Source organism: Cygnus atratus, chromosome 2 (genome assembly GCF_013377495.2).
Source record: "Cygnus atratus isolate AKBS03 ecotype Queensland, Australia chromosome 2, CAtr_DNAZoo_HiC_assembly, whole genome shotgun sequence".
In the NCBI taxonomy this organism is placed as follows: domain Eukaryota; kingdom Metazoa; phylum Chordata; class Aves; order Anseriformes; family Anatidae; genus Cygnus; species Cygnus atratus.
In genome coordinates this window covers 40,540,890-40,568,471 of record NC_066363.1, presented here as the reverse complement: position 1 = coordinate 40,568,471, position 27,582 = coordinate 40,540,890, and the positions used below count along the sequence as shown (strand labels likewise).

The window sequence follows — 27,582 nt, the reverse complement described above, 5'->3', positions numbered from 1 at the left end:
TTTAGATAAATTCAAGAACCCGCTCAGCTTTATTAGATCGTTGTGTTTACAAGAATTAGCGGTAGCGGTGCAGCTGCAGGGTGTTGCGTCTCCTCCAGGCAGCGCGGCGCGAGCCACCGATGGTGTGATGGAATTTGTGGCCCTTGCCCAGGCCACGGCTCTTGCGCCCAGCTGACGTCAGGCCACGCATCTCCCTGTGCTTGTGGACGGGCTTGGTGATCCACTGCGTGTCAGGGTTGCGCCTGATGGCCTTATGGAAGGGGTCGATCAGGATCACTTCAAAAAACTTGTACGTGGAATCCTCCCCCACCCAGTAGGAGTTCAACACTCGCAGAGCCCCGCAGTGACGGCCAGCACGCTCCTGGAAGAAAAAATCCACGTGAAAGGCTATAAAAACATGGAGGCAGGGACACCGCTTAGGAGAAGGACATGCCTAACGTGCAGAGGGATATGAGTAACTCAAACCTAAAATTTTGTAGGTGCTAGAATTTTCAACTTGCCCCGAGTGAACCTTCCCCACCTCTTACCCCCCGAACCATACAACCTCTGGCTGCAAAAACACCAGAAAAGGATATTGGCTAAAGAAATTCGTATTCAAAAAAACCTGCTGAATTCCTAAGTGATACAGGTTTTAAAGAATGTAATGAGGAAGGCATTTCACTGACAGAAGAGAAGAACTACTTTGTACACAGAAGCATCCAATGAGTAAATGCACAGAGTGAAAAACAACTTCAAGGTGGAGATGAAGACCACCAAGCTGCACTTGGGGCCATGGAACAATCTTTTGTGGAAAGTTATGAAAGACTGATCTGAAGTTACAAGGGAAGAAGACATTTTTGCAGGACCTAAGCCCATACTGACAGGAGAAAATGAGCAGCTGATGTAGCAAGTTCCAGTATTCCTATCCTCGGTTGTGGCTGGAAAGAAAACAGTCTTAGTTTAGGAAACTAAGCAGAAAATACAAGTTCTGAAACTCAATCTGCCTCTTCTGTCAAGAAAACTCCTTATTTTACTTAATACTATCAGTGTGTTTAATCCCAGGACTTTCTTTATCATCACCATGGGAAAGTACGAACCAACAGATCCCATGGATCTTCTATCCCAGTGTGATCCCAACCTATTACCACCATCTTCCACTAAACCTCAGTTGACCACTTCCTGCACATGGAATGGATTTTCTTCAAGTCCTTGTTTTACTCTAGCACGCGGCAGTGACACATACTGAACATTAAAATACCACCCGCCCTCAACCAGCTTCTATTTGGGGATGACGGCTACAATCACGGTTTGGCATTTCTATAATAGTTTTATCCGAAGAACAGAAGTCTTCCAGGAGAAAGCAAGCCAGCTTTTGGACTAAAACAGAGGGCCAACAACCTCTTGCACGAGCTGTCATCACAACCGAGCATGTGATTAGCCATCAGACGTCTGGGAATAGCGTATATGAAGAGCACACCGTGAACACTCGACATTAAAAATACAGTTCTGTGTTTTTGCACATCACCTCTGTTTTAAAATAGCATTAATGCTCCGCTTAATGATGTAAAGACAATGAGCAGTCTTCATTCTTTTACAATGCCTCTTTTTCAGAGCGCAGACTCGTACTGTTCTAAGCCATGGAGTTTTTTCCATAGGTGAGAGCTACAACCCTTCAACGCTACTCCTGCTGTGTCACTGCGAAATTTAACGAAGATCGCCCCGAATGAAAGCTTCCATTTTCAGTATTTTAGCAGGTGACAACAGCATTTAACAAGAAGTTAAACCACCAATCTTCAGCTTACCAGTTCCCCAATTTTTTTTTTTTCAATAAGAATGTCTCTGGCATTCTGTTTTCACATCCTACGATACGGCTCAGTACACTGTACAGTACTCTTACTACGCAAACATGTGCTGCAGACTTTAAGAGAGGAACCTGCTTGTACTTCGTTAAGGATCCTCATCTAAAGCTGGCAATGCATGCATCACGGCAGGGAACACAAAGGCAGGATTTACCAATGACCCAAGTCAGGCACTTCAGCGTATTTGAATTTTGAATCCTCATGCCTAACTCCTTATTTTACAGGAGTTTATACTAGTAGCACGTCTTTCCCCGCACACATTGTGCCATACTTCAGAAAGAGGAACACGCTGCAAACTTCAGCAAACCACCTCAAGTACTTCCGCCACCTGCTACCTGTGAAGTCGGAATAGTTTTTAGCATTTGTCTCAGTACCGCTTTTCAAAACATCCAGGTGCTCTCCTGCTATCAGCATTCAAGATTTCTACCTAACGCATGAGAGGAACAGTTATTTTGTCTCTGAGTATTTTCCACTTTTACAGACTGGTCATGACCTTCGTAACCCCCGTTTTCTGAGCGATAACCAGAATACTCACCTCTGCTACGGACTGGAGGCTGCGGGCAAACTTCAGCTGGTTAACACCATGATGCACAGGTTTGCCATAGGTTGCACCTTTTGGGACAGGGCGCTTGCGGCCACCACGGCGAACGCGGACACGGTAGATAACATAACCTACAGGAAACGGTGACTTTTAGTGTAGCCAGTGCAAATTACGGTGAGGCGACTTAATGCCCATACTGCATTTGCAACCCCGAAAATTTTACAGGAAACACTGCAAAAAAGTAGGTCACTGTACCAATCTCTGCTCAAATCTACAACTCTCGGTGACTAGTGCAGGGTGTTTTTGATATTTCTTTTATAACTGAGTAATGGAAGTGAGGTATCATTGTGACTACCTTTTAGGTCCAAACCAGAGTTTATGGCACCTTTCCACTGTGCGCTTCCACATAAAGCGAGAACAGCTGTAGCCACGCCGGCACACACACACAAAAAACATCCTAAACTCTCCTCATCCCAAGAAAGCAGCAAAGCAGTCACCTCAGAACTAAAATGCCACACCGCAACTGCAGCATTCATAAAGCACTGAAGCGCAAGCCACCCATAAACCCTGCGGAAACCTGACCACTGAAGGAGGAAAGGAAACAGCACAAACAAACATAACAGTAGCTTCTTTACTTTTTTATTATTATGGTGTGCAAACATTCTGCCTCGAAGATTTGCTCAAGTTTCAGATGGATGCCCACTTTCCCTGAGTTTGTTTCACTCCCCAGTAACTGTTTCCTACGGACGATACAAACTAATTTAACCTTGGCAAGCCCAGACAGCTGTAATGTAGCTAACAAGTGGAGACTGGTGGCAAAATCTGGCCAGACAAAGGAACCCCCATACCCACAAATCTACCACGCTAAAAGCATTGGTCAACGTTGCAGCAATAACACAGCGCAAGAGCAAGAACTGAAGTCAAAATCCACTTGATCTTCACCTGCCTAATTGACCACAGGGGGCATGAACTCAAAATTACATGAAATAAGGTTTGGGATGCAGGCACTGCTATTGATTTAACACATTTGTAACAGTATTTCATCCAGGACACTTCAGGCTTTTAGGACGCATTCCAGCTTCTGATTTTGGCATTCTACTCTCGGTTAAGGAAGGAAGCAAGCTGACAAGAACACAGTAGCTCCACCTCATTACCTTGCTTGGCCTTATATCCCAGCCTGCGAGCCTTGTCTGGCCTGGTCGGCCGCGGAGCGCGGTGCAGGGCAGAGAGCTGGCGGTACTGCCAGCAGCGCACGCGCAGGAGGAACCGCATCACGTCCGACTGCTTTTTCCTCCATAGCTCCTGGATGTACTTGTAGGCACCCATGGCTGGCTACCTGCTGAGATCGAGAGATCAATGAAAAGAGGGCAGTAATTATCGTTCTGAATTTGAACAGCTTCCCATAAAATGACAGAGCACGAGGCCACGTTAACGTGCATGTAACGCTACTGGAACCCAGTACGACCGTGTGCTTTTTTGGAACCGTTTGTACACTTGGTAACATGGCTCCCATTTAGGGAGTAGGGCACGCAGTTACCATTTTGAGGATTTTTCTTCCATTTCACGCGTTCTTTAGCGTTGACCTGCGCAGTTGAGGAGCTGGTGCCTCACGTGCTTCAGATGCTACCAACACTGACAGCTAACACCCGAACCAAGCTGTGAATGCTGCTCTTTGATGACGTACGTGACTGTGAGGGGCACGGTGTTAGTTTATAACGTGGTTTAAGTATCCCTAAACGCTGAGAACCCAGATCCCAGCAGTACGCAGAGGTAAACCCAACTCCACCCGAACCGTCACTCAGTTCACCATCCAAAATCAGAGCCCGCTGCGCCCGCAGACGACCTTTCTGCGCCCTCTGACGCGCATCAGCCCACCTCTCCCCGCCCCCAGCCGCCATTTCGGGACCCCCGCCGGCCCGCAGCACCCCCAGCGCCCCGCACCCACCGAGCGCCCCGCGGCCTAACGCCCCCGCCGCCCTCCCGCAGCCCCGGGGCCCTCCGCCGGCCTGAGGCCCGCAGCCGGGCCGCCGGGCAGCCCCACCGCGCCCCGCGGGCGGGCGGATGGCGGCGGATGGCGGCCCGGGCCCCGCGCAGACGTACCCCTCACCCGATGGCGCCCCACGCCGGAAAGGAAGAGGCCCTCCTCCCACAACCCCCCGCGACGGCACCGCGCTTCCGGCGGCGGCCGCGGCGCCTCATGGGAAATGTAGTCACGGCCTCTACTGGCCTCCCGGCTCCTCCCCGCCCCTCCGTGCCAGCCAATGGGAGCGAGGGGGCGGGGCCCGGCGCGGCTCAACGGGGGCGGCGGGGGAAGCTCAGCCCAGGTGCGCGCGCGCGCTGGGGCCCGGGGCGCGCGGGGCCGGGGGCGCGCGGCGCGGGCACGGCGGGGGGCCGGGGGCTGTCCTGGGGGCGGGGGCTGGGCGGGGGGGCGGCCTCTGGAGCAGCCCTGGGTTGGGTTGGGGTTGGATTTGCGGTAAGGGGTTGACATAAACACGTCCTTAGGAACCCATCCCCAAAAAGGCGCGCTTTGGGGTTCCTAAATATGAAAAATAAAATTAATAAAAAAAAAAGGCATTGAATCATAAATCCTAAGGGAAAACCCTGCCGCTGCTGTCAGCCCCTGTCCCCAGCCGCTCGCGTCCCTCCTGACCCAGTGCGGGAGCAGGGAAGGGGACTGGTGCCAGGGAGGCTTTGCCACAGCTGCGTGGTGACCCCTTTTTCCCTTATTTTCCCCTTTTTCCTTTTTTTTTCCCCCCTTTTTCCTTTTTTTTTTTTCCCCTTTTTCCTTTTTTTCCCCCCTCTTTTTTTCCCTTTCCCTCCCGTTGCAGAGCGCCCTGGCTCACACAGTCACACCTGGTCCCACCAAGGTCCCCTCCAGCTCTGGGGTGCCCCGCTCATCCCCCGGAGCTGCCCCGGCTCCTGGAGGGCAGCCCCATCGCCGCCCAGGCTGGCTGACACCAGACCCCAAACCCCGCTCCGGCCTTCGCCTTCCCGTGACCGTAACGCTTTCCTTCCAGCCCCTGTGCTGTGGGACCTTCAGCTCCGTGCGCGTGAGGCAGGAGGGGAGGCCCCGCGGGCTGACAGCAGCGTGCTGCGCCGAGCCGGGCACCGACGGCGACAGCCTGAAACCTTGCAAGTGGCGTGGGAGGAGGCCCGAGTCCTAAAAATACCATCGCTGGTGAGCGCCGGGGAGGGAGCTGCGCCTCGGGGGCACCCGCTGCTCAGCACCTCGCCTTTCGGGGCTCTGCTGCGGGTCCCCGTGCTCGAGCAGGACTCCTCCGCTGGCTCTGCCATCCTGGGAGAGATGGGGAAGGGCTACAAGGTGGTGGTGTGCGGCATGGCGTCGGTGGGAAAAACCGCGATTTTGGAGCAGCTTCTCTATGGAAAGCATACCGTGGGTGAGATATTTTTACCTTTTTTTTTTTTTTTTTTGGTTGTTTCCTTTTCCAGAGTCTTGCTCTGTGCGGGCCCCACAAAGCGGTAAGCCAGGGCCGCTGGCTGCATGGAGGTGACGGAGGAAATGAGTGTGGTTTGGGTTCATCTCCGGGCAGTTCCTGAGACTTGTAGTCCCTTACCGAGTTTTAAATTGTTTTGGGGAAGAACCCTTGCCCTGATGTTGCCCGTGCCAAGAAACGGGAGTGTGCAACAAGAAGCAAACAGAAAAGCAAATGATGTGCTTGCTGCCTATTTATGTAAGAAATATCTTGTTCCCCAAAAGATGCTCTCGATGCCTGAATAATAAATAATATTACGTGATTCACCGAGAGGCTGTTTAAACTTCTGTTCCACCTTCTTAAAACTATTTGGCTTGGTTTTGGCTAATACTTAATCAAAGAGCTGAAAAGAAAAACAGCTCTGCTTTAGCACACGGGGTGTTCTGCTCTGGACTTCAAAGGCTGAGCCTCCCAGCTCTCAGATAAATCCTCCTGTGGAAAACAAACCTGGGACAGGGGCATGGGATGTCAGAGACTTGCTGTGCACAAAAGAAAGGGACCGAAGGCAAAGCTGGCTCGCTTCCCTCTGTTCCCACCTGGCCTGGATGTTAGAGGAAGGGCAGCGATCGTTAGGCTGGTGAATTGTTCTGCCAGGCGTGAATCACAGGGGCTTGACAGAGGATGCCTAGTCAAGGGACTAGTAGCTTTTCCTTGGGCCAGTGAATTAAATTAAACGTTGGGGATAAGCCTCCGGATAAATTTTAGGGTTTCGAGCAGGGTGCTTGGCAGGCACTGTGCCTTTAAAATGTGTGGACGGGAGGAATTTGCTGGCAAAGCCTGACACAGAACTGTGCGCTAATACCGTTGTTTAAGAGGAGGATTTCCTCTAACGTTGCAGCAATATCTGCTTCCAGCGTCTTACCAAGACCCGTGCACATAGCCCTGTGTAGCTCTCAGCGCCAACATTGCAAAGCCTGCAGGCTGCGAGCTCTTCCCTTTGCTGCCGCCCTGATTTTCATCTTCCCCGGGCCAGGCGGTGCTCTAGGGCTCTCAAGAAGTGCGAGCAAGGCCACGCTGCTTAAATCGTGTTGCCTTTCGTTGCTTCCTGCCCCGTGCTCCGATCAGCAGCCGTGGCAGGGAGGATTTTCAGCCACCTGTGCCATCAGGTGCTCTGGGGCTGGCTTGCTGCGCCTCGGTGCTTCTGGCAGAGCTGCCCCTGGGAGCTATCCTATTGCAGGGACGGCCCCTCCGCGCTTAAAACACTATTACTAGGTCTCGACCCAGGTTTCCTAAAGCCTGTGAGCTCCCGAAAGCCGACGAACACCTCCTGGCTGCTGACCCTCGGGCAGGAGGCGAGAAGGTCCTGTGGGCGCTGAAGGCCCGCCCGTTCGGAGCCAGGCAGCACGGCAGCTCGCCAGGCATGGAGACGTGGGCACGAGCTGGCTCAAAACCTGGGCTTCCTGACTCCAGCAGCTCTGATGCTGCTCCAAGGGCTGGGCTGACACATGTGCTGGTATCCGTGGCCTCCTCGCTGTGACAAGGGGTGCGCTTGAATTCGGTTGCAGGCTCGGAGCTCAAGGCCTGGCGTCATCCGCCGGGGTGTCCGAGGCACTGGCGGCGGGGTCTGCTCCTGGTGCTTGGTCAGTCATGAGTCCACGTTGGTGCCGATGAGCTCCTGCTGACTTTCTTTTAAAAGGGAGTGGTGGCACGGCTGCCGTCAGGGAAGGGATTAGTGTCCTCGGAGGTTTCACGCTGCTATATAAAGCACTTGGCTCTGAGCCCGTGCCCCTGGCTGAGCGCTTGGTGGTGGTTCTGCAGACCCAGTGGCACTGTGGGGTTTCTCCTAAAAAAAATCGCACCTTCAGCTCTCCCTGGCTCGTCATGGATGAAGTCTCCACACGGTCAGCAGCCAGCACTCTTGCAAAGGCACAAAGATTGCTTGAAGTCAAAGAGGAACAAATACTAGGGAGGGAGGAATACCACTGAAAAAGGAATATCCACATCCCTGGAGCATGCGAGCAACAACGTACGGCGTTTGGCTCTGCGCTAGGCTTAGCGCCTGTGAGAGGGGCAGTTTGCCTTGGGGCCTGGGACGTGAAAGGAGAGGGCAAAAAGATGTAAGGTGCAGTCAGAGCTTCTTAAAGTCACGTGCGTATTGCATGGCAGCCTATCCAGCTAAACTGGGAAAAGGAATCAAAGGAAACCTGACTGGAGATGTTTGAAACGGGTGCGGGTTTAGCTCTGAGGCACGCGGGGACTGTATTGCCGTAGGCTGGGCCAAGGAGTTGTTGCAGCTCACACGTGTGCGTATGGTTGCCTGGTACCTGGGCCTGCCTTATTTTTGTGTGGCTTCAGCGTTGTGCTTGTCCAAACCCCCCACCTTCTGTTGCAGTCCTGAAGTGAGAGGTGCCAGTCTCTTCTCCTCGGTCATGAAACGGGTCCTTGACTGGCTGGGGAAACCTGTTCTGAATTCCTGTGGCACCTGGCACTGCTCGCCCTGAGCTCTCTCTCTCGAGCTAACGGGAAGTTACTGGCTTAACTTCGGCACGTGATGCATCTGTAAAAGGGTAGGTGATTTTCCTTGAACAGTGCCGCTGTTCAGCGATGGCTCATAAAGGGGTCTTCCTTCTGCCTTTGAAATGCCTCTGGTGCCTCAACCTACGGCAAAACTTATCAGCTAAAGAGAAGATGAGAACTCTTCCAGTAGAAAATACTCTTTCCCTTATCACTGCCTCCTGACTGCATAAATAGCTGGTATGGCCGTGTTCATAAGCAGCTACTTCTGATCGTCTTACTAGCTGGGAATGAAAGCACTATCTGCTATTGTGATCAGAACCCGTAGTGAGAGGGAATTTGCCTTGCTTGGTCTCAGCTTGAGGCATTTGGGGTTTTGGCTAGAAGACTTTCACAGCTCCAAAGATGTGGAGGCTAATAACCCAAAGTATGCATTCCTGGACCTTTGTTTCTCAAATCCAATCTACCTCCTGACAGAGCTGAAGTCAGCTTTGAATTTTAGAAATGCGTGAAGATGGAGCTGAATGTATGTAACTGAGGGTCACAACCGTGGCTGCTGGTTGGTGGTATTAATACTTGAACTAGCGGCTAAATCTAAATAGATCGGCTCCTGTTGTCCAGCTCCAAAGGCTGCTCCAGCTCTTCTCTGAGTCATGGATCCTCTGATACACAGTCATTTGAGATCTAAGTAAGCAAAGTCTGTTATGCTGGAGTTGTAAAAATGCAAGGAATGGCAGGTTTTGGGAGCTCTTTGCAGGGAAGAGGGAGGGAAAGATTATGGGAGAGTGAGATCTTCGAACATACTGAAGAAGACACAAGATATTCACTACATTTATGTTTGACGTTCCCCTGGGATCTTCTGAAATTCCATGTCTCAAAATTTTGCTTTATGTAATATTTGCAATACCTTTGCCTTGCCTAGCTTGGCTTTGCAGTGCTCATTAGTATATTGAGCCTTTTCTTTTCCTCATCAGGAAACCACCAGGGGCTGAAACACCACTTGATTTATGACTGAGGCTTCCCCTTGCAGTTCGTCTGTGGCAGCAGCTGGTAACCTACATGAAGACCTTTTTGCCTTTCCCGAGACTTGCACCAGCTAAATAGGTGCTGGAAAATGGCATCTGTCTCCTGTCTACTCCTCCCTTCTCTCCTCAACATCTTTAGTCTGCTTACCAAAGAAACCAGGAGATTGTTCACTGCCTTGTTAGCTCCCCTTTTCCCTCCCAACTTCTGGACCTGCAAGCTGGTTCCATCTGCCTGTTCATCTGTGCCACAGTAGGAGATATTTCAAAATATGTTTCCCTAAACTTAGAAAAGCTGGGGGCAGGAGAGGGAGCAAAGCCCCATGGCAGCGTTCTCCACTCAACTCGAGTTGGCAGCAGCTGGCAGGGCAGAACTTCCCAGCAGAAGCTGCCCTTGCCCATCCTCGTAGACAAGGTGGCCTGGGGATGCCAGTGATGGGAAGGATGGGGTGGTGACAGACACTGGGCTTTCCCGGTCAGTTCTGCCGCTCGTACAACAACTTGCCCAGCTCACCTTTGAATGGAGATCAGGAAAGCGTTGGAATGGGATGGTGCTAACCAGGAATGTAAATATTGTGCTTCCTCCCCCAATGTATATAGGTGAACTTTCACCCCTGGAAACTGGTACTGGTGCACAAATTCCAGGTCCTCCCCTCTGCCATTTAACATCAGAATTTGTCACTCTGTTCTGCTGACTTGCGTCGCAGGTCTTAATTTTTCTTCTCCATTTTCAAGGAGGATGTTAAAAGACGTAATTTTCACTGCTACTTTTATTGCCATTAGGAAGAGACTATCATGGGTGAATGTGGATATGTTACAGACCGCTGAATTACAGCGCAGCATTTAGATGATAAAATCCTGCCCAACGTTATTCATGGTGTTCTAAACAGAAAACTTAGGTACTTATAGTTCATTCCTTCTTGCCAAAGTAACATTTACTGATGTTAGATAACTTCCTTGACCTGTCTGCACAATGAAAAGAAGCAGAGCAAGAAAAAACACAGTGCTATATCCAGAAGACCTACTTCAGTCTTTAAAAATGCCCTGGCGACACATTCTCCAGCCCACAGAATGTGTTCACCCTTTCTCTTGTTTTGTTCTGCTCTTGGTTTTGCTCTTGCACGTTAGCGTGGCTATATTTGGAGGCAAAATAAATTAATTTGTTGCAAACCTAGTAAGAGCTTGATCTATGAAGACTGCACAAAGAGGGGCAAAAAGAACAGCTTGTGCCACTTTCCTGCACAGGAATGCTGCATACATCACGGGGAATGATGTGCGTGGGTGGAATTCTTTAGCTTGTTTGTCAATGCAAAGTATTTTGAATACTGTGTCACCGAATATAGCAAAATCCTTATTTTCACAGGCCAGATAATCCCTTGTGTTTTCATAAACAATGCGCTAACGTAGTCCCTTTTTGGCAGACAAAGAATAATGCGGTACTCACGGCTGTAGCCCTGCACCAGCAAGCAGTCCGTGTGTATAGGAATGCAAGGGAGACAAAAACATGGCTGGCAGAGGGTCGATACGAATGTTTAAAACTGACTCTGACAGTAATCCAACTATACAATGCATATTTTGTTGGGACCTGTTGTAACCTTATGAGCCTGCATCCAGGGTGACCATGAAGCTAAGGAGATCCATGTGTTTTCAGGTTTGGCGTGGAAAACATAGTTTTAATTAGCTCAGAGTAAGGTACCTTATATTACCTCACATTTACCATGAGGGAAGGAAGTAAGGAGAGCCAGTATGCAGATAGTTACCATGGAGCAGGTGGTATACATGAAAGCTTGTTACCTTGTGCGTGCTCTTGCCCTGAAGTAAATGAGCTTGCTCCTATTAGCAAATCTGAGTCATGGTAAATCCCTAAGGGACGGAAAAAGCTCACTGTGTATTTGGGTAAATACATCATGCAACTTTGCTTGCATGCAAACATCCTCTTCCCATTCTGGCTTGGTTTCACTCATTGGTTAGTTGTACCACCAATGCACATCAATTTCCAGAATTACTCCTTTGGCTCCTGCTTCTGCAGTATAATCCAGCTCACCATGAGGCAGGGAAGCAGGCTCAAGGTGTCAGTACTTGCCTGTTTGGTGTTCCTTGGCCATTCTCCCCAAAGGGTATGTTTGGGCAGGCCCATTTGCAGCATGTACACTGGGCGGTGGGAGGTTGGGAAACCTGGGGGAAGAGCCATTTATCTTATCCCATCCTGCATTTACATGTTGTATAGATTAATTTTACAGGTGTAATCATATGCTCATATACCAGATGATTGTATTTACACAGTGGCACTACTGTAAATAGCTGGCGTGGCGATCTACGAATACAGCCCTTCGTGGGCATGACAATCAAGGTCGAATCCAGGTCAAATCACCCTGGAAAAATAGGCACTGAAACCTATTGCAGGGTAAAGTTCCGCTGCACTGCGAGCAGTTATTACGGTGGTGCTGTACTTATGCCAGCATGAACTTTCCTGCTTGTTTTACAACAGGTTTAGAAGAGGGTGCCACAATGGAAGACGTGTACTTGGCGTCCGTGGAGACAGACCGAGGCGTTAAGGAACAGTTACGGCTTTATGACACCAGGGGTCTGCAGGAGGGCGTAGAGTTGCCAAAGCACTACTTCTCTGTCGCTGATGGCTTCGTTCTCGTGTATGCCGTGACCAGCCTCGAAGCCTTCCAGAGAGTTGAACTGCTCAAAAAAGAGATCGATGTCTTTAGAGATAAAAAGGAGGTAAATGCATGGTGCTGTAACTGCTTGGCTTATTGGCATATCAGTGATAGGAAGGAAAGTTGCAAAGCATAGATTTTGTTTCTGTAAAACTTGCATAGTAAGGAAAATAAACGTACCTACAGCCTTGGGCAATCCAGCCAAAGGAAGCTTTCTCATGCTGGGGAAGCCTAATTCACATGCCATGCAGCTCATGCAAAAAAAAAAAAAAAAATTTTCCCCTTTCTGCCTCTGCTGCAACTAAAATCCAGTTAGCTGAATGCACCAGTCAGTACACTTAGGACTAATAAAACATATGGTCTACAGCAGTGCAGTTCTTATTTTTTTTTTTTTTTTAGGTATTGTACATGGGAAGTCAAGTGCACAGAATAATATCACAAAGGGCATTATCTTTGTTTGTTTTGTATTCACGTACTTGATGGCTTACGAACTAGTGTAATTGACAGTGGGTCTCCCAGACATTAGTCAATTGGCAAAACGGCTTTAATGTATCTTAACAACCATATTGAATCAATTCAATTGTGTGAAATGACTGCTCTATTTTCCCTTAGAAAGCAGCTAGTGTTTTCAGCTGACAGTGTTCCAGATTAGCTAAACAAATATAACGTGCATGTGGCATTAGCATTACGGTTTTTCTTACAGTATCTTTGTATTCTCTAGTAGTTTTCCCTGCTAAATGTCTTGAGCCTACAGCTCTCCAACTGTCTGTTCTATGCTGTTTAAAAAAAAAAAAAGTGCATAAGGAATTAATTGGATAATGGTGGGGAGAGACTTTCCAAAGTGTAACTTGTGCAGTACTCGCAGCACACGGGGTGGTGGAGGAAGGCAGGCTCTAAGTCTGACAGCAGCCAGCCGAAAATGCAGTCAGAGGAGAGGTATGTTAGGTGGTAGGGCTGGCGCGAGCTGCAGGCTGTCACGTATGTCAGGGATACGGCAGTCTGTCATGACTACCCTGCAGGGCGAGGAAAGGTGGACAAGCAGGAAGTTTTTCCCAGGCAGTGTGTTTTGCGAGGACCCTGATTTATTGCTTTATGGCACGTTGTAATGCAGAGAGGGAGTCGCAGCCCCGGCAGGATGTCTGTCTCGGGGATCTGCCCAGAAGTCTTCTCTCTTGTTGCACACAGGTATTTTAGAAAGCAGTCAGTTTGCTTATCCCCTGGGAGAGTTTAAAAGCTGTGGTCCTGACTGGGGGTGACATAGTTGAAATAGCAGTGCCTGCAGTAGGCTGGGTAAACGTTTCATTCCTGTGATTTCTATTCCATATGAAATACTCTTTGAAGCAAGTAGAAGGTAAAATCAGGAGTCCTTCAGATAGCCCGAGCAGCCTTAAACTCTGGGCTCTCCTGGAACGCAGCCTTAACCAAATTCAGGGGGCATCTCCACATACAGAAATGCCCCTGAGCCATCAGGACCTCACCCTGCAGAGCAGCAGAGTCCTCCCTCTGCTGTGCAGCAGCTGACAGAAAGCTCTGATGGCTGCGGGGCTTCTCCAGCACACCTTAAAGTCTGGCCAAATTTTATACTAAATAGAGGTGGTGTCCTCTTGTACTGACAGAACTCAACCATGGGCAAAATTCAGCTGGAGTGTGTGGTAAACGTATATGAAGATTATAGCTTCTTTCAAAGGCTTTGCAAGGGGAAAAACATTTATCCAAACATCGTGGGCTGCTATAGAAAAGAAAGGATGCCTCAGACCTCACAAGAACAGGACAAACATCTCTAGCTGGAAAGAAACAGGAGCCATCCTGTAGTCAGCCTGATGAGGAGGAAAAAGCAAGCAGGTGTGGTCACAGCAAAAAAAAAAAAAAAAAAATCCTCAGCAGGAGAGGACTTTATCACTTGGTCATTGCCAAACCACAACAGAGTGTAGAGTTGAGGCTGAAGCTTGACTAAGGACCTTGAACTATAAATATAGGCACGGCTTCCCCTATCAGCTGATGCTGTTAAAATGTTTTTAGAAAGTGGTTAAGTTAAAATAAGCAGGAACCGTAACTCGAAGTGGCCAGCACTACATGCAGCAGTTCTCAGAAGAGAAGCACAGGGCAAGCCCCTGAGCTCAGCTCCACTGCAGTGTCTCGGTGATAGAGAAGCCACGGAGAACTACCTGAAGGTCTGACTTGACACCGCTGTGCTGCCGTGGTTAGCTAACCAGCAGCTCCTGAGACTGCTTCTGGCAGGCTGGCACTGCTGCTGCTCCCACTCCTTCAGCGACTGAAGGCTGTCTGCTTAGGTCCCTCTGGTGGCTCAGCACACCTGCAGGCAGGGGAAGCCCCCTGGGCTGGGAGAGGGGCTCAGCCCCTCGGCCCACCCTGAAGCCTTACAGACTGCTTCTGCAGGCTGCCTTGTGGCAGGGGGTGCCTTTATTTTTTACACTGGCTCAGACTCAGACAAAACCAGGCTGGGCAAAATTCACAGCTGTTGGGACCAGGCTTTCTCTGCTGCCATGTATTTTCTTCTTTTCTCAAGCACCCGCAGCTCTGACCTCCTCGGATGCCATGCTCTTATCATTTCTCTAGGGCAACTCGATTGCAAAGTAAATGGCAAACAGGGCTGTTTAACTTTTGCTCTCTTGGGTATTGCTTCCCTTTAAGCAATCCGTGCGTGTGTGGGGTAAGTCCTGCATGTCCTATGATTAAAGGCAGCTCCCAGGCCACAGGTAGATGAGGCCAGTGTGAATCCCAGACCTTACACTTCCACATTATGTTCAGCTTACCTTGAGCCAGCAGTAAGTTAAAGGCCAGGTCTGAGCTGTGTTGCTACTTGCCTGCTGCTTGAAGGCACTGTGAATGGTGGATACTGTTTGTATAAAGCTCGCCCTTCTGTTTGCAGGTAACAGTTATCGTCTTGGGAAACAAAACCGACCTGCTGGAGCAAAGACAAGTGGAAACAGAAGCGGCACAGCAATGGGCCAGGGCTGAGAAAGTGAGACTGTGGGAAGTGACTGTGACAGACCGGAAAACGCTGCTTGAGCCCTTCACCTTCTTAGCCAGCAAGCTCTCCCAGTCCCAGAACAAATCAACGTTCCCCTTGCCTGGAAGGAAGAGCAAAGGGAATAACTGTGATAACTAAGCTACCTTTAAGCTACCTGTCTGCTGCTGCTGCCAGGTGACAGCCTAAATCCTATCTCTGCCTTTAGCTTCACATGGTTTCACTTAAAGCAATAATCTCATTCAGCAATAAAATCAGCAAGCTTATGGCTAAGAGGTATCCTTGAAAAAGTCACTGATGGTAAAAGCCTTGAAAAACCCTTAGTGCTAGGAGTCACCTTCCAACAAGGGTGAGCCGGGGGGGGGAGCAGGGAGGGCAAGAGAGGCAGGTGGTCACCCCTTCAGCAGGGGCTTTGACTGTCCCTTGGTATGGCCATAGTGAGGAACACTCCTCCTGCAGATCTGTAGCCTCTTGTCACAAGCAGTACTAGCTGCAATGAAGCTTTAAATTTGGAGAGAGGGTATATTTGAAACGGCAACAGGCCTTTTACCTTGACCTTAACCAGGGAGCCCCCGGCCACAGGGGTTTTTGATGCTGCAGGAAGCTCAGGTCGGGGTGTTGTTGCAGGAATGCTAGGGTAAGAGGAAGAAATACCAGCAAATTTAGCTGCTGAAGCTCTGGTAGTGTCTGAAAAATAAACAAGAAAGAAAAAAAAAGGAAAAAAAATCTTGCAGAAGATCCTAGAACAGATCAACCCTAACATGAAGCTTGTCAGTGAAGTCTGGCAAGTAGCTTCAGGAATTTACTTGTACAAACCAGAAAAGCTCTCACAGCACTCATTAATTTAACTACGACCTGAAGGACAGCATAGCTGTAACATGGTTTTGTTCTAGCATGTCCAGTGCAAATCAGTCACATTCACATAGGTGATAATTTTACTCAGAAATTATATGGAACAACTTTGTAAGCAGGAGGTACCTCACCGGGCTCTGCGTTGCGGGTTGTGCAATATTCCTGCCCAGCCGCAGCAACCCACGGTCAGGACAAAGCTACAGGTGAGAGAACAACTGGTACGAAGCCCTGCGCTACTTTGTGAGAAGGAGCTACGTACAAAAGCTTTACGTGCCGGATTCAGCGCTCTGCGTAGGTAAACTTGTGCTGCAGAAATCTGCTGTCCTAGGTCAGTCTGTCTGCAAACTAAGCAAAACTGGCTGTAAAGGGGCAGAGCGACTGTTCCCAGAGAGGGACCAGCCTCTGGCCTCTAACCACTTATAATACACTGAGACCAGCTTTTCTTTGTATTAGAAGGCAGGAGGGGGGAAAGGGAGTGAACTAAAGTACTCAGTTCCCTAATTTTCCACAAAATTAATGTTGTTTTGAACAAATATCGAGAATTTCATTGTGAGTCAGCAAAACCACAAGCAACATTTGCATTGTCATATCACAGCTGCTAAACAGTAAGTGTGCTTAATGATCAAAATTAGGCTGCGTGCTTACAGCATTGCTCTTCCTGAATACTAGCAAATAAACTGGCAGCATCACTAATGTCAGAGCAACTGTACAATCCACTAAAAATTAAGCAAGTATTCCTACATTTATAATGAAGGCAGACGAAACTGTTTATGTGCTTTGCTCAATGTAGCTTGGATTGCTGTGGCCATCAAGCCAGATAAGAGAGCAATTACAAATGAGCAAGCAGCTGTAATGCCCTGCTGGAAACATACAATTGTTTCCATTGCAACACAGCAGCTGAGTAAGCACTATAGCACGACCTCCCCCAACCTGGCTAGTAATAGTCATTGTCCCCAGCGATGCTGCAGAACAACACTCCCTTCTCACTCATTTCCTACCAAACACACGTGTACTCGAGGCTTCTCCCCACCCAGAGGACTCCTCAACCTGCCTGTGTGCTTGGGAAGTGGGCTGGCTTCAGAGCAGTAGTGGCTCACCTGTTTGCTGCAACCTTTCACCGAGGAATTGGCGGCGTTCCTCCTCTTCAGCTCTGCAGAACCCTTCTTCGAGAAGGGACCTGATTCAGCTGCACAGCAAACAAAAATACAACAGACCTCTGCTAACTGCACGTTGTCACCGGGGCTGACCCTTGAGCCAAGGGAGTGTTGACAAGCGAAGCCAGTCAGAATTAACTTACGACGTGTGGAGATGGAAGGCATGGAGATGACTGACTGGTTCCTGCCCAGTTCTGTGCCCCGCAGACTCACTGCCAGTTCCACTGCTGAGACCGATGTCACCGCAGGCTGCTGATGCCACGTCACGTGAGATCAGCTTGCTCTCTCACCCCCCTGGACAACTCAGGACTTGACAACGTTTCAAGAAAGGCAAAAGGAAAAGGGATCTTCTAAGTGACTACGACTGTGTTTCCAAACGGGTTATGTAAAGTCAGACACGTTATCTTTGATTTGGTTAAATTCGTTTCTAGATTATTTTGGACATCCACATAAACAACCACCACCCATCGTTTTATTTCACGGGCTCACTCTGATGCTTTTTAAGCACTCAAATCAATTGCCTGTTCTAAATACCATACCATACCTGGGATGGAAATGGAAATGGTCGTTTCTCCTCTGCAAACCATCTGCACGCAGTGGCTGGTACTGAGTCAAAGTGAAACTCGTTGTAGTGCAGTTTTACCTAGTGTCAGTAAGTAAAATACAACTGTACAGGGTATGCAGTAGTAGTGCATGGGCAGCATATGTATTTGGTTCTTCATTGTTCCACTGACTGAATACGTCCTAGGTCACTGGGGTCATTTACCTGCTATAAAGCTAGGCTGTCCCTTCACAAGATGATAGAGAAAAATGACTATAAAAAGAAGAAAAATAAATAAATCAGTAAATTGAACCTCCTTTCTCTGTTCCTCTTACACTTCTACCCTGCTGAATACACAGTGCTCAGACCAGTCACCCCAAATCAGCTTCCCCTCCCCTGCCAGCTTCAAGAACTAATTTGGAAAGCACTGGTAGCACAAAGCAAGGAGCAGACAAAAACCTACTGAGATGGGGCCACTTACATCCTTAACACAGTAGAGGGGAGGAGGAAATGAGTTTAAGAGTGAGTTCCTTCCCAGAGATATTCCTGGTGTGATGTAGCTATATACCACCGATTTTCCTAGGCTGCGCTGCACAGCTGAGGGAGCTCATACACCAAAGCATGGGCTGTGACAAAAGAAGGCTGTCTGGCAGCTGAGGCTAACATACTAGTACCCACAACCACCCGACAATGGAAGGGGACCTGTACTTAAATCACTTAGGACCTATATATCTTTATATAGATAGGAAGAGAAGTATATAAAGCAAAAATACACACAATTTGAAGTACAAAAATATATCTGAGAGAACAGACGGACACATAGCACTTGGAAGAATGTCGCAACGTGAAGTACTTGCCATGTGAAAATGAATCTGTACTTCCGGCCTTTACCTTAAGGGAGCGGTCAAAAATGCCATATTCACAGCTAACTACCCTATTGCTACACACTTCAGTGTAAACACTATGTCTCTAGGAGATAATCTTTGTAGCTAGTTAAAGGATCTACGCATTATGCTTCCTTTACACTCCTTTAAGGAAGGTGTCTTCTGCTGGCTTCCCCGGACACTATTCTTTCTCCTCTTTCTTGTGGGAATTGACCACTCCATTTGAAAGCCATGAAGACATTCTCTTCTTCCTCTTACCTCCTGCTCATTTCCCTTCCAAATCTCTTACACTCTTGCAGCCGTACTTTCAAATAATACACCGCTCCCGAAAAGCCAGTGCTGTGAAAACTGGAGCTAAAAAGTAACTAGCATGGACTCTGCAGCAGGTCACCTCTTCGCGGGCCGTGCCAGCCTCGATAACACCTACACAGTCAGCAGATGAAAAAGTCCTATGTTGTCATTCATCATATACTTGTCCAGAAGTGTCTTCCCAAAACAGAGGCAGGCAGTGCACTCACCTGCTCAGCTCCCTTGTTTTTATCCAGACTGTAATCCTTGAAGCATACTGGGAGACACTGTTCTGGCAAAGTGATAAACCAAGGTACTGAGCAGAAGTCTCTTCTTCTTCCTTTTTTTTTTTTTTAAACATCTTTTTATTAGCACAGTAACAAATGCAGACTTCAGTAGCCCACAACATACAACCAATCCACTGAGTGACTCCTATTCCACGCCTTACAGTTAAACAGCTTAAGGTATTTCACTACAGGTTGCCGTAAGTCCTGATTAAAACCTTTATTCTTTTCACAAAGATAGATTGGCTTATAAAATAATACATTAACTACTTCTCATTTCATATATGAGGCTATATATCCACCTCTCCGTATCACAGATCATGAGATGACAGTCTTTAAAAAGGATTTGTTAAATACCAATGTGCCCTCCATAGGGGAAAACAATCCTGACATCTTTTTACAAAAACAAAAGAAAACAAACAAAACCCCAACCCAACCCAGAACAAAATAAATCCCCCAAACCAAAAAACAAAACAAAAAGCAAAAAACAGTGTGTAGAGTCTTGAAAGGACTTTTACATAAATGCCAACATATGTACCTGTACAAAATTAAGCTGTTTTAATCTTTTGCATATTGCAAGCAAACTGAAAACCAAAGATGCCTAAGAAGTTTACATTCTTCTCGGTACTATATGTGAGCTAATATTGCTGAACTAATTACAGTCTTAAAATACACTATTCCCAATTCTAGCTGTCTACTGTAGCAAGATACCTTAAGTTACAACAACAAAATCTTAGGAAATAAAAGACTGAATAAAATCTGTTATAGAAATACCCTACTCTTTACCAGCACCCTCCCTCCCCCCACCCCTTCAAAATCATAAGCAGCTCTTTCCATCACAGACAAATAATGTAAGTTTGACAAAAATCCGATTTATGTAGCGTATCTTTTGGTCCATTGTCTGGCCATTCTGTCATGCTCTGCTCTGTTAGTCATATACTGGGTGGCAATACTTCCAACCAGGGGGTCAGCTGAAAAGAAAAAAAAAAAACAACCACAGTTATTTCAGGCAAGTAAAGTATGAATTTAATACAAGGGAATCGCTCAAGTGAGGTACATTACAATAATCTAAATACACTGAATTGATGGTCTGTGTCTTCATCAATTTATGCTTACTTATGGTGACATATCAATCTATTACTTAGTAAGGTAGGAAATGCCAATTAAAGTTTTAAGGAGTCTAAAAGGCAACAATTCAATAGTCATTTTGCATTACTGAAATCTTTCACTGATCTATGTGTTTCAGGTTTATTTTACCTTTTCTAATAGTCATTGTTAAGTGTGGGAGAGGTTTTATTTTTTCCAAAGAGATTATTTTTATTATACATAACATAGCATGAACTCTGGTGCTTTACTCATCTTTTACAGACATAAATAGAAATATAACCCCTAAAACTGACTTTGTAAGACATGGCATATTTCTTTTAACTGGTGTAGATAATGGGTGGGGTTAGAGAAGCAGAGGACTACCTTTGGCATTGCTGGTCGTTGGCTTTAAATAGACGTTAGAAAGTAAAAGGCTAACCTACTGGTTTTCAGAACTGTTTGTGACTTTTACAGCTGTTACCAAATTACTGCAGTTCTACAGAGCAGCAAAGCATCTTTAACCCTTACCCAAAACCAGAGCTGGTTTAGCAGGGGAAGGAGTTGTTGCCTACAGGAGGAGAGCCGCAGCTTTCTTTGCGGCTCAGCCTGAGACACAGGTGGGGTGCACCACCTCCAGCCCCTCTCCTCACTACCCTGGCCGAAGCCAGAAGGACAAGACAAGGGATGAGTTATTTTGATGGTGGGTGGGCTGTAAGGCAGCAGGTGGCCTGTGCGGCAGCACGTGGGGCTTACCCGGGTTGCAGTCTGTGAGGAGGGAGCAGATGGAGAGGAGAACTTTAGAAATGGTTAATGCTGGACTCCAGTTGTCTTTTAAAATGTCCAGGCAGATGACGCCTTGGCTGTTAATGTTACAGTGATAGATCCTCGTCCGGAACGTTACCTGCAAGAAACGGCTATTAGACGGAGTGCTAGCATGACCTGCTACCACGCGTGACGTGGCAATAAGCGACATCGGCTGTGATTCTGATTTGACAGCCTACAAAAACTGAAGGGGAGAAGGAAAGGCAATCAGAAAACCCAACAACAGCGCCCGACCGCCGAGCACGGGCCTTGCCCCCAGCGGGCCGGGCCGGGTCCCCGTGCCGCCGGCGCCCTCTGGCGGCCCTCGGCGAGATCACAGCCGGGGTCGGGCCCGGCTGCACCGAGGGCCCAGGCCTAGCCCGACCCTCCCGGGGAGGACATCAGCCCTGCTCTTCCCTTCCCTGTCCTTCTCTTCCCTTCCCGAGTGGCATCTGCTGCCACTGCTCCCGTCACAGCTTTCCCTGCCGAGTTCCGGATTTCAGTCTCCTTCCCTCTAAGTGACTTACCGGGGCCCTCAGGACAAATCAGGGCTGTCTCGGCATGTCTAAGCAAAGACTCAGAAATGATAACACATCTACAATGCCCATGCAAAACAACGATCACGATCCCTACGTGTGCTTTTGGCCACTGGGAAACCCAGCTTTTATCTTCCCCTTTAGTTATTATTAGCTTTTATCTTTCTGCTCACAGCAGCAGAGGGCCCCGGTGCTTTAACACCGCACACCACCATATTTCTCCCCGTGGGCTCCCAAACACTTGTAAAAACCTTCAGTTACGGCAGGGTGCTGTGGAGCCGTGGCTCCTGTCACTTCTCAGAGCTCGCTGTTCAGACACGTCATTTGGGTTTTATTATTTTCAAATATGGGAGACGTGAATGAACCGGGCAACGTGCCACAGAAGTTATCCGAAAGGGGAACAAAAGCACCGCACGACATTTCAGGAGAACACAATGCGACCTGCAGAAAGGCCTCATTCTGACTCGCTTGATGAACACCGACAACAAATTTGGTGGCACTTGCATGAATTAGGATTATCTGCCTGAATAAAGGTTGTCGGGTTCATGCCCTAAATCCTCAGAATTTGTCAGCTATCCACACCCACAAATTTTACTGTCTGTTTATAGGTCACAAGGGTATTTGCGAAACACATTTGGTAAGTGTGTGGTACAACAAGAACACCACACTGGTACTTTCCCTGGAGATTAGACCGGCCCACACATAAAAGTTGCCAGTCAACCCTCTTTTTTTTTTTTTTTTTTTCTACAGTCTTTCTGATGCAAAAATTTGGCTCGTGACCCTCCCTCTCCCAGGCTCTGGGAGCAGGCGTGGGCTGGGGTTGCACAGCTACAACACTCCAGTGCCCCTCATTTCGTCCTGAATCTGTGCACTGTTTGCAGGCATGCTCCCGACGTACGGAGCGCTCCAGCTATTTTTGGTCTCAGACTCGCAACTGCAGTTACTTGTCACACAGGAGACACCCACACTGCACACTTCAGGAGACTTTCTGCTTTGTTCCTTGCAAGTTGCTTGGATTTTAGATTAAAACAGGGAAGAAAGAAAGCAAAAAAAAAGAACTATGCATACCCACAAAAACTCCCAAATCCCCATACTTTTGCACATTATGGGTGGGAATAGCAAAACATCTGTAAGAGAGCAGAGAGATGTTTGCCTCCCACACCTTCTGCAACAAGCTGCAGCTCCAAACCCAAGAAGCCCTGCTGCTGTCTATACAGGGAACCTCAGAGGTACAGCAGGTAAGATGCCAAAGCGATGTTTGTTTCTGAGATCACCTAATCCTTGCTGGAAAAGCAGCAATGACTCCCTACAGTTGTGTGGAAGTCAATACACATCAGCTCAAACAGAGGGCAGACGTGACTCTGTGACACCTGCCCTCTACTTCAAGGCAAAACTGAAGTTTGTGGCATCTGCAGTTGCTGGCGACAGATCTGCCTTTAGTTCCCATCTCTCAGCCCAGCCCACTGCTTGCTCGCTATTCCTCTGTTTGATCTGCAGCTTTGGTCCCCTTCCAAGAAGGCTTCAAAATGTAGGTGAGGTAATAATTTTAACAGATTAAACACTTCCAGAACGGGAAGCATGGAGTATTTCCATGTTGATACAATAAGGACCAAATTAACAGGGAGGTCAAGCGTTCTAATTCGTAAAGGCAGAAAGTTGTTAATCCTGGTTCTGAGCACAAAAGCCAAATATTCGATATTGCAGAAAGCAATCTCTTTAGACAGTCTCTCAGTCCAGTTAACTAAAAGCTGATAAAAAAAAAAAGCACAAATCATATTTGCCTCTAGGAATTAGACTTACGTTTAAAATTTATTTTATTAGTAGTTGGGAAGGAGAGGAAAGAGAGAAAGAAAGAAAACTCCCACATATTTGCAGAACAGCCTGATTCCTAAAGGAACCATAAGATACAATTCTTAAGGATTATACTCATGGCACCAAAATTGGTTTTCTCCAGATCTCTCCTCTGAGCTGTGCCTAACCAAAGCACTGTGGGAAAAATCGAAATTTGTTTTCACTTAAGCAGCAAGTCAGAACTGGGATGGTGTTAGACACATGTAGTCCAGCTGTTTGCCATTTGCAATTTTTGCTGATGGTACGAAAGCCAGCCATGCAGGGAACCCAAATGAAGCCAGAAGACAGGGAGGAATTGCAGGCCCACTTAAAAATGAAACAAAATAACGCTTAAAGTAAATGTTAATTACACCTTAAAGAGGAAAAAAGAAAAAACTCACTACCACAAACAATAACAGAAAAACCTCATGTAACTAGCAAATTCAGATCAAAACTGGGAGAAACTGAGTTACTTAGAAGGTAATGTAATGTATTCAGGGTCAAGAGAGCAGCATGTGGAAGAGCACAAAAACACAGAGTAACGGAACAATCTTTTGGAAATGTCCCACCTGAGATAACATTAATGCAGTAACTACAGAATTAAGCTCAGTACTTGAAAAGACAAAGAAGCCAATCTCAACCTTACCCTTAAGTGATAGCAGAGGTTAATTTACACAAGCGGTAAAATGGGGGTGGGGGGAAGGAAGTGGTTAGAGGTTATTAATACAAATGATCAAAGCACACACCAGGTCAACACAAGCTACTGTTTTCAACTCAATAAATAAAATCTAACCAAACTATAATGCAACTCCTGGGAAAACATGCATTATAATAGTACACAAGAATAGCAGTCAGCTTGAGGACTATATACTGAACTCTTAAATTCTAATTATTTTTGTTCATTGGATTCTCCTGAAGTCAGGCCCACCCAGCATGTGCCCAAATCAATTGCTATCTGAAACATAAAGGCAAAACCAGAATACCACATAAAATGCAAAAACATAAAAGCAGAGAAGAGATTAACGCTAACATCTTCAAAGTGTTGTACGGAATGCTTAATAAATGTAAACGAACTCCATTATACATTGTTAGGACAAGGGAGAGAATATTCATCCCTGTCTCAGGATTTCTCCCACTGAAGTTCCTTCTGCTGTGCAATGCATTTCCAAGTCAAATGTCAAGACCTTTAATTTCTCCAGCCTCAAGTACAGTAGTGCAGTTCTCTCTATCCTTCCCAGAATATGTCTGTATCACTTCTGGCACGGGCCCTCTGGCTTTCCTGTGGCAACATCCTCCCCCAGAAGTTTGCTCCAACGGATTCTCTAGCATACTGAATCAAACCCTCAGTTGGAGCTGCAGTCAGTCCTCGAAGGCTTGAGTTGAATCCTTCAACACACATCTCTAGGATGCTTGTCAAGCACGTGACGTTTGTCAATACTGGCTACGCCTCAACACCTTCTCTTACTCCATTCCTATGGGATTGGCAGCCTGCCAGGATGACCAGTTTCTTCTTACTTTATTTAAAAAGGTAAATCCTTTGCTGAGACTTGATTTTCAAATTATGAAATGCATTTTGTTATGGGCTGCCCACAGAAGGGACTTGTAAGAATTACAGAGCACTCAATGAGGCAGTAGAGGTTTTCTTCCACCTCTCTTTCAAGGCTTACCGGGGAAGGAAGATTCAAAGTGAACTAGTCCTTTCACTCTAGACAGCTTAGTCTTTTCGAAGGTCAAGGCTTTTCAAATAGCCTTTGACAATTCTACTACTCTACTAGTGTTCTGTCATCAAAATGATATACCGCATTTCGTTTCAACTATTTCTTCACCTCTTGTCCTAAAAGAGGAAAATATACGAAGCCTGTGGTAATCACCCTAGTCCTACCACTTTCAAATGACCCACAAGCAGTATTTATCAATTACAGCAATCAGCTGGGCAATGTGAAATCAACAAATTAGTAGGAAGGAAGCAGGAGCAATATGATTATATTTTCCACATTATCATTAACACCCATGCTAGTGTTAAATAACACAGGAGATGCTGTAAGAATCCATGTTTCTCAGTAAAGAAAAGGTTTTTCCTTTAAACTTGAAATACTCAAGTAGCACGAGTACATTCTTAGACTACTGCTATGCTTTCTGCTACATCACATCTCAAAGTGATGTGTATTTTATTTGCATACATATATGTGGTTTGTAAACCAGTTTGGACCCTGTTAGATGAAAGACTCCATTTAAATGCAACTCTGCTACAATATAATGAATCTCCATTAAACTAGTCTTTTAAGGCCTCAGTAAGCAATGCCTGTTTTTGTTATTGTTTTTTGTTTTGTTTTGTTTTAATCCTACCCTTCTTTTCAACTGGGTGGGTGTTTAGATCCAAAAATAAAGGCAAAGAGATCCCTGTCAGAGGCCCAGAACAGAAAGCAGGGCTGAGCTGGGATGACAAAACTGTAACTTTGGTTTTGTGTCAGGGAACTTCACACTTAGGACTGTCTCAATACCATTGGTAGTTACTGTAAGGTCTGTTAAAGCATCAGGCTTCTGACTTGTAGTGCAGGAAGCAAAGATATTGCAAAGTGTACATGGGAAGGTAAAAGCTCCCTCTTCAAACGCTTACTGGGCTCATGACACGAGATACTGCACGTAGTTGGCTGGACTAAATTATCTAACGCAAACTAATTAAAACTAAAATAGTAAAAAACTATACTGAACTGAGTTCAACTTTAACACAAGACACAAGAGAAGTACCTGTGCTGTCAGAGAGTCCAAAGAATGATGGACAGGTGTCCAGAAGAAAAATCACTAGTGATGTCCCAAGGTAGACCATGCTGTTTGTGAATCAGAGCCTTAACTTAGGGGTGGGATTTAAGGTCCTGTTGATACTACTAGAAACCCTGTAGTTATGCCATCAAGAACAGACAAACATTTTGTTCTCCTCATTTGGGAAGCTTGTATTAACTTGGCTGGTATGACCAAGCAGCACGGTCTCCACTGAGATGGACTGATGGCCTGAAGTATGGCCGCAAGTCCTTTCTACTGCACAATAGACTGAAGTCTTTGAAGATGGGGCAGTCATTGGTGTTTACCTTATCGCTGCAACTACTTTTAAGTAGAAAGTTAAACATGTGCATAAATGCTTTCAGATACGAGGCAAACATGAAGTGTATACACAACTACCTCTTGTAATCCAACACTCTTGCTCTGGCCAAGTATGTGAACCACAAGATAACATTCACTTGCACTGGTATTTGCCTTGAAGCATTAGAACACAACAATGCTGACATCTAAGAGCTTCACAAATATAACACACCTACGGAAAAAGTTTGTTACTGTACAAGTGAGCAACACAAGTACCCAACAAAACGGAAGAAGTCAAATACTACTTCAGTGGCCAAAACACACAAACCCATAATGCCTACGGTAACTGAGTGCTTTGAGAAACATGTACTTGTATTCTTTTCCCTCTCCCCAAGTTTATTTACTTTTCAGTTCCCCAGACCTGTCCTGATGCTGATGCTAATTGCTTAGGATCCCTTATAAACAGAAACAGGGAAAAAGAAAACAAGGTCTAAAGTAGCGATCAAGTGGATTGGAAAAGCCATTAACATTAGCTAACAGAAACCAGTGCAATATCTGAAGTGAGCTTAAGTTTGGTCTTAAAGAAGACTGGCTTTCAAATGGGCTGCATTCCATTAACACTGCCTGTTACCAGACAGTTTGTTGAGCGTTCATAATATAAGATGTCAATTACAGGTCTCTTACCTTTGGAGGCTTGAAAGGATACTCTGGTGTAAAGGTGATATCAAGAAAGAAAACCCCTCCCTCGTAGACGGAGCCTGGAGGTCCTAGAATGGTTGATCTCCATTCATAGATGTTATCACCTTTGGGGCCAGCGCTAAGAAATAAAACAAAAAACAAAACAAAACATGAATGTTTTAAGAATATTACCACAGTTCAAATAAATATGACCTCTTGCACTCACAAAGTATGATATGGAAAATGTTTTCAATGCCACACTTCATATACCACCTGGAGTAAAGACAGTGATTAAAAGTAGATTGAATGCTTCCAGAACCTCAGAAATCTTACCCGGTCTATCAGTGTTTCAGACTTCTTAGCAAAGCTCAGAAATTAGAGGTGGGGTTTTTCAGCTTCTCTCACTTGACATTTATAAACCAGCACTGCCCGGAACTCCCCCTAAAGAAGCTACACAGTCTCAATGCAACAGAAAACCTAAGTTTCAAAGAACAAATTCCCACTGTATTTCAGAAATGACTGCTCCAGCTCAGCCTTGATATAACTGCACCATATCAAAGACCATA

At 46.7% G+C, this 27,582-nt stretch overlaps 3 protein-coding genes across 7 annotated transcripts in view; 1 reads left to right on the top strand and 2 right to left on the bottom strand.

Moving 5' to 3' along the window:
- Window positions 1–4,606, bottom strand: RPL15 (ribosomal protein L15). 3 transcript variants are annotated; one of them, XM_035556453.2, is made up of 4 exons: window positions 4,480–4,606; window positions 3,534–3,715; window positions 2,374–2,510; window positions 1–361 (listed from the first exon to the last, which is right to left on the bottom strand). In XM_035556453.2, the coding sequence occupies exons 2-4, from the start codon at window positions 3,703–3,705 to the stop codon at window positions 56–58; spliced, it is 615 nt and encodes a 204-aa protein (XP_035412346.1). In that variant the 5' UTR covers window positions 3,706–3,715; window positions 4,480–4,606; the 3' UTR covers window positions 1–55. The 3 variants fall into 3 exon arrangements, with proteins under 3 accessions (XP_035412346.1, XP_035412347.1, XP_035412348.1); XM_035556454.2 differs by having other exon boundaries at window positions 3,534–3,718; window positions 4,480–4,598; XM_035556455.2 differs by having other exon boundaries at window positions 4,487–4,510.
- A 32-nt stretch (window positions 4,607–4,638) lies between these two features.
- NKIRAS1 (NFKB inhibitor interacting Ras like 1) lies at window positions 4,639–15,277 on the top strand. 2 transcript variants are annotated; one of them, XM_050708811.1, is made up of 4 exons: window positions 4,639–4,703; window positions 5,397–5,777; window positions 11,838–12,079; window positions 14,906–15,277. In XM_050708811.1, the coding sequence occupies exons 2-4, from the start codon at window positions 5,684–5,686 to the stop codon at window positions 15,143–15,145; spliced, it is 576 nt and encodes a 191-aa protein (XP_050564768.1). In that variant the 5' UTR covers window positions 4,639–4,703; window positions 5,397–5,683; the 3' UTR covers window positions 15,146–15,277. The 2 variants fall into 2 exon arrangements, with proteins under 2 accessions (XP_050564768.1, XP_035412402.1); XM_035556509.2 differs by having other exon boundaries at window positions 4,650–4,703; window positions 5,208–5,777.
- A 3,935-nt stretch (window positions 15,278–19,212) lies between these two features.
- The window catches only part of UBE2E1 (ubiquitin conjugating enzyme E2 E1), a 44,780-nt gene continuing 36,410 nt past the window's right edge, over window positions 19,213–27,582 (bottom strand). For both annotated transcript variants that reach the window (XM_035556443.2, XM_035556442.2), the window contains 3 exons: window positions 27,023–27,155; window positions 20,847–20,994; window positions 19,213–19,978 (listed from right to left, as the gene is read on the bottom strand). In XM_035556443.2, the coding sequence (XP_035412336.1) occupies window positions 19,881–19,978; window positions 20,847–20,994; window positions 27,023–27,155 (379 nt within the window). In that variant the 3' untranslated portion in view covers window positions 19,213–19,880. The remainder of the gene's footprint in view (window positions 19,979–20,846; window positions 20,995–27,022; window positions 27,156–27,582) is intronic.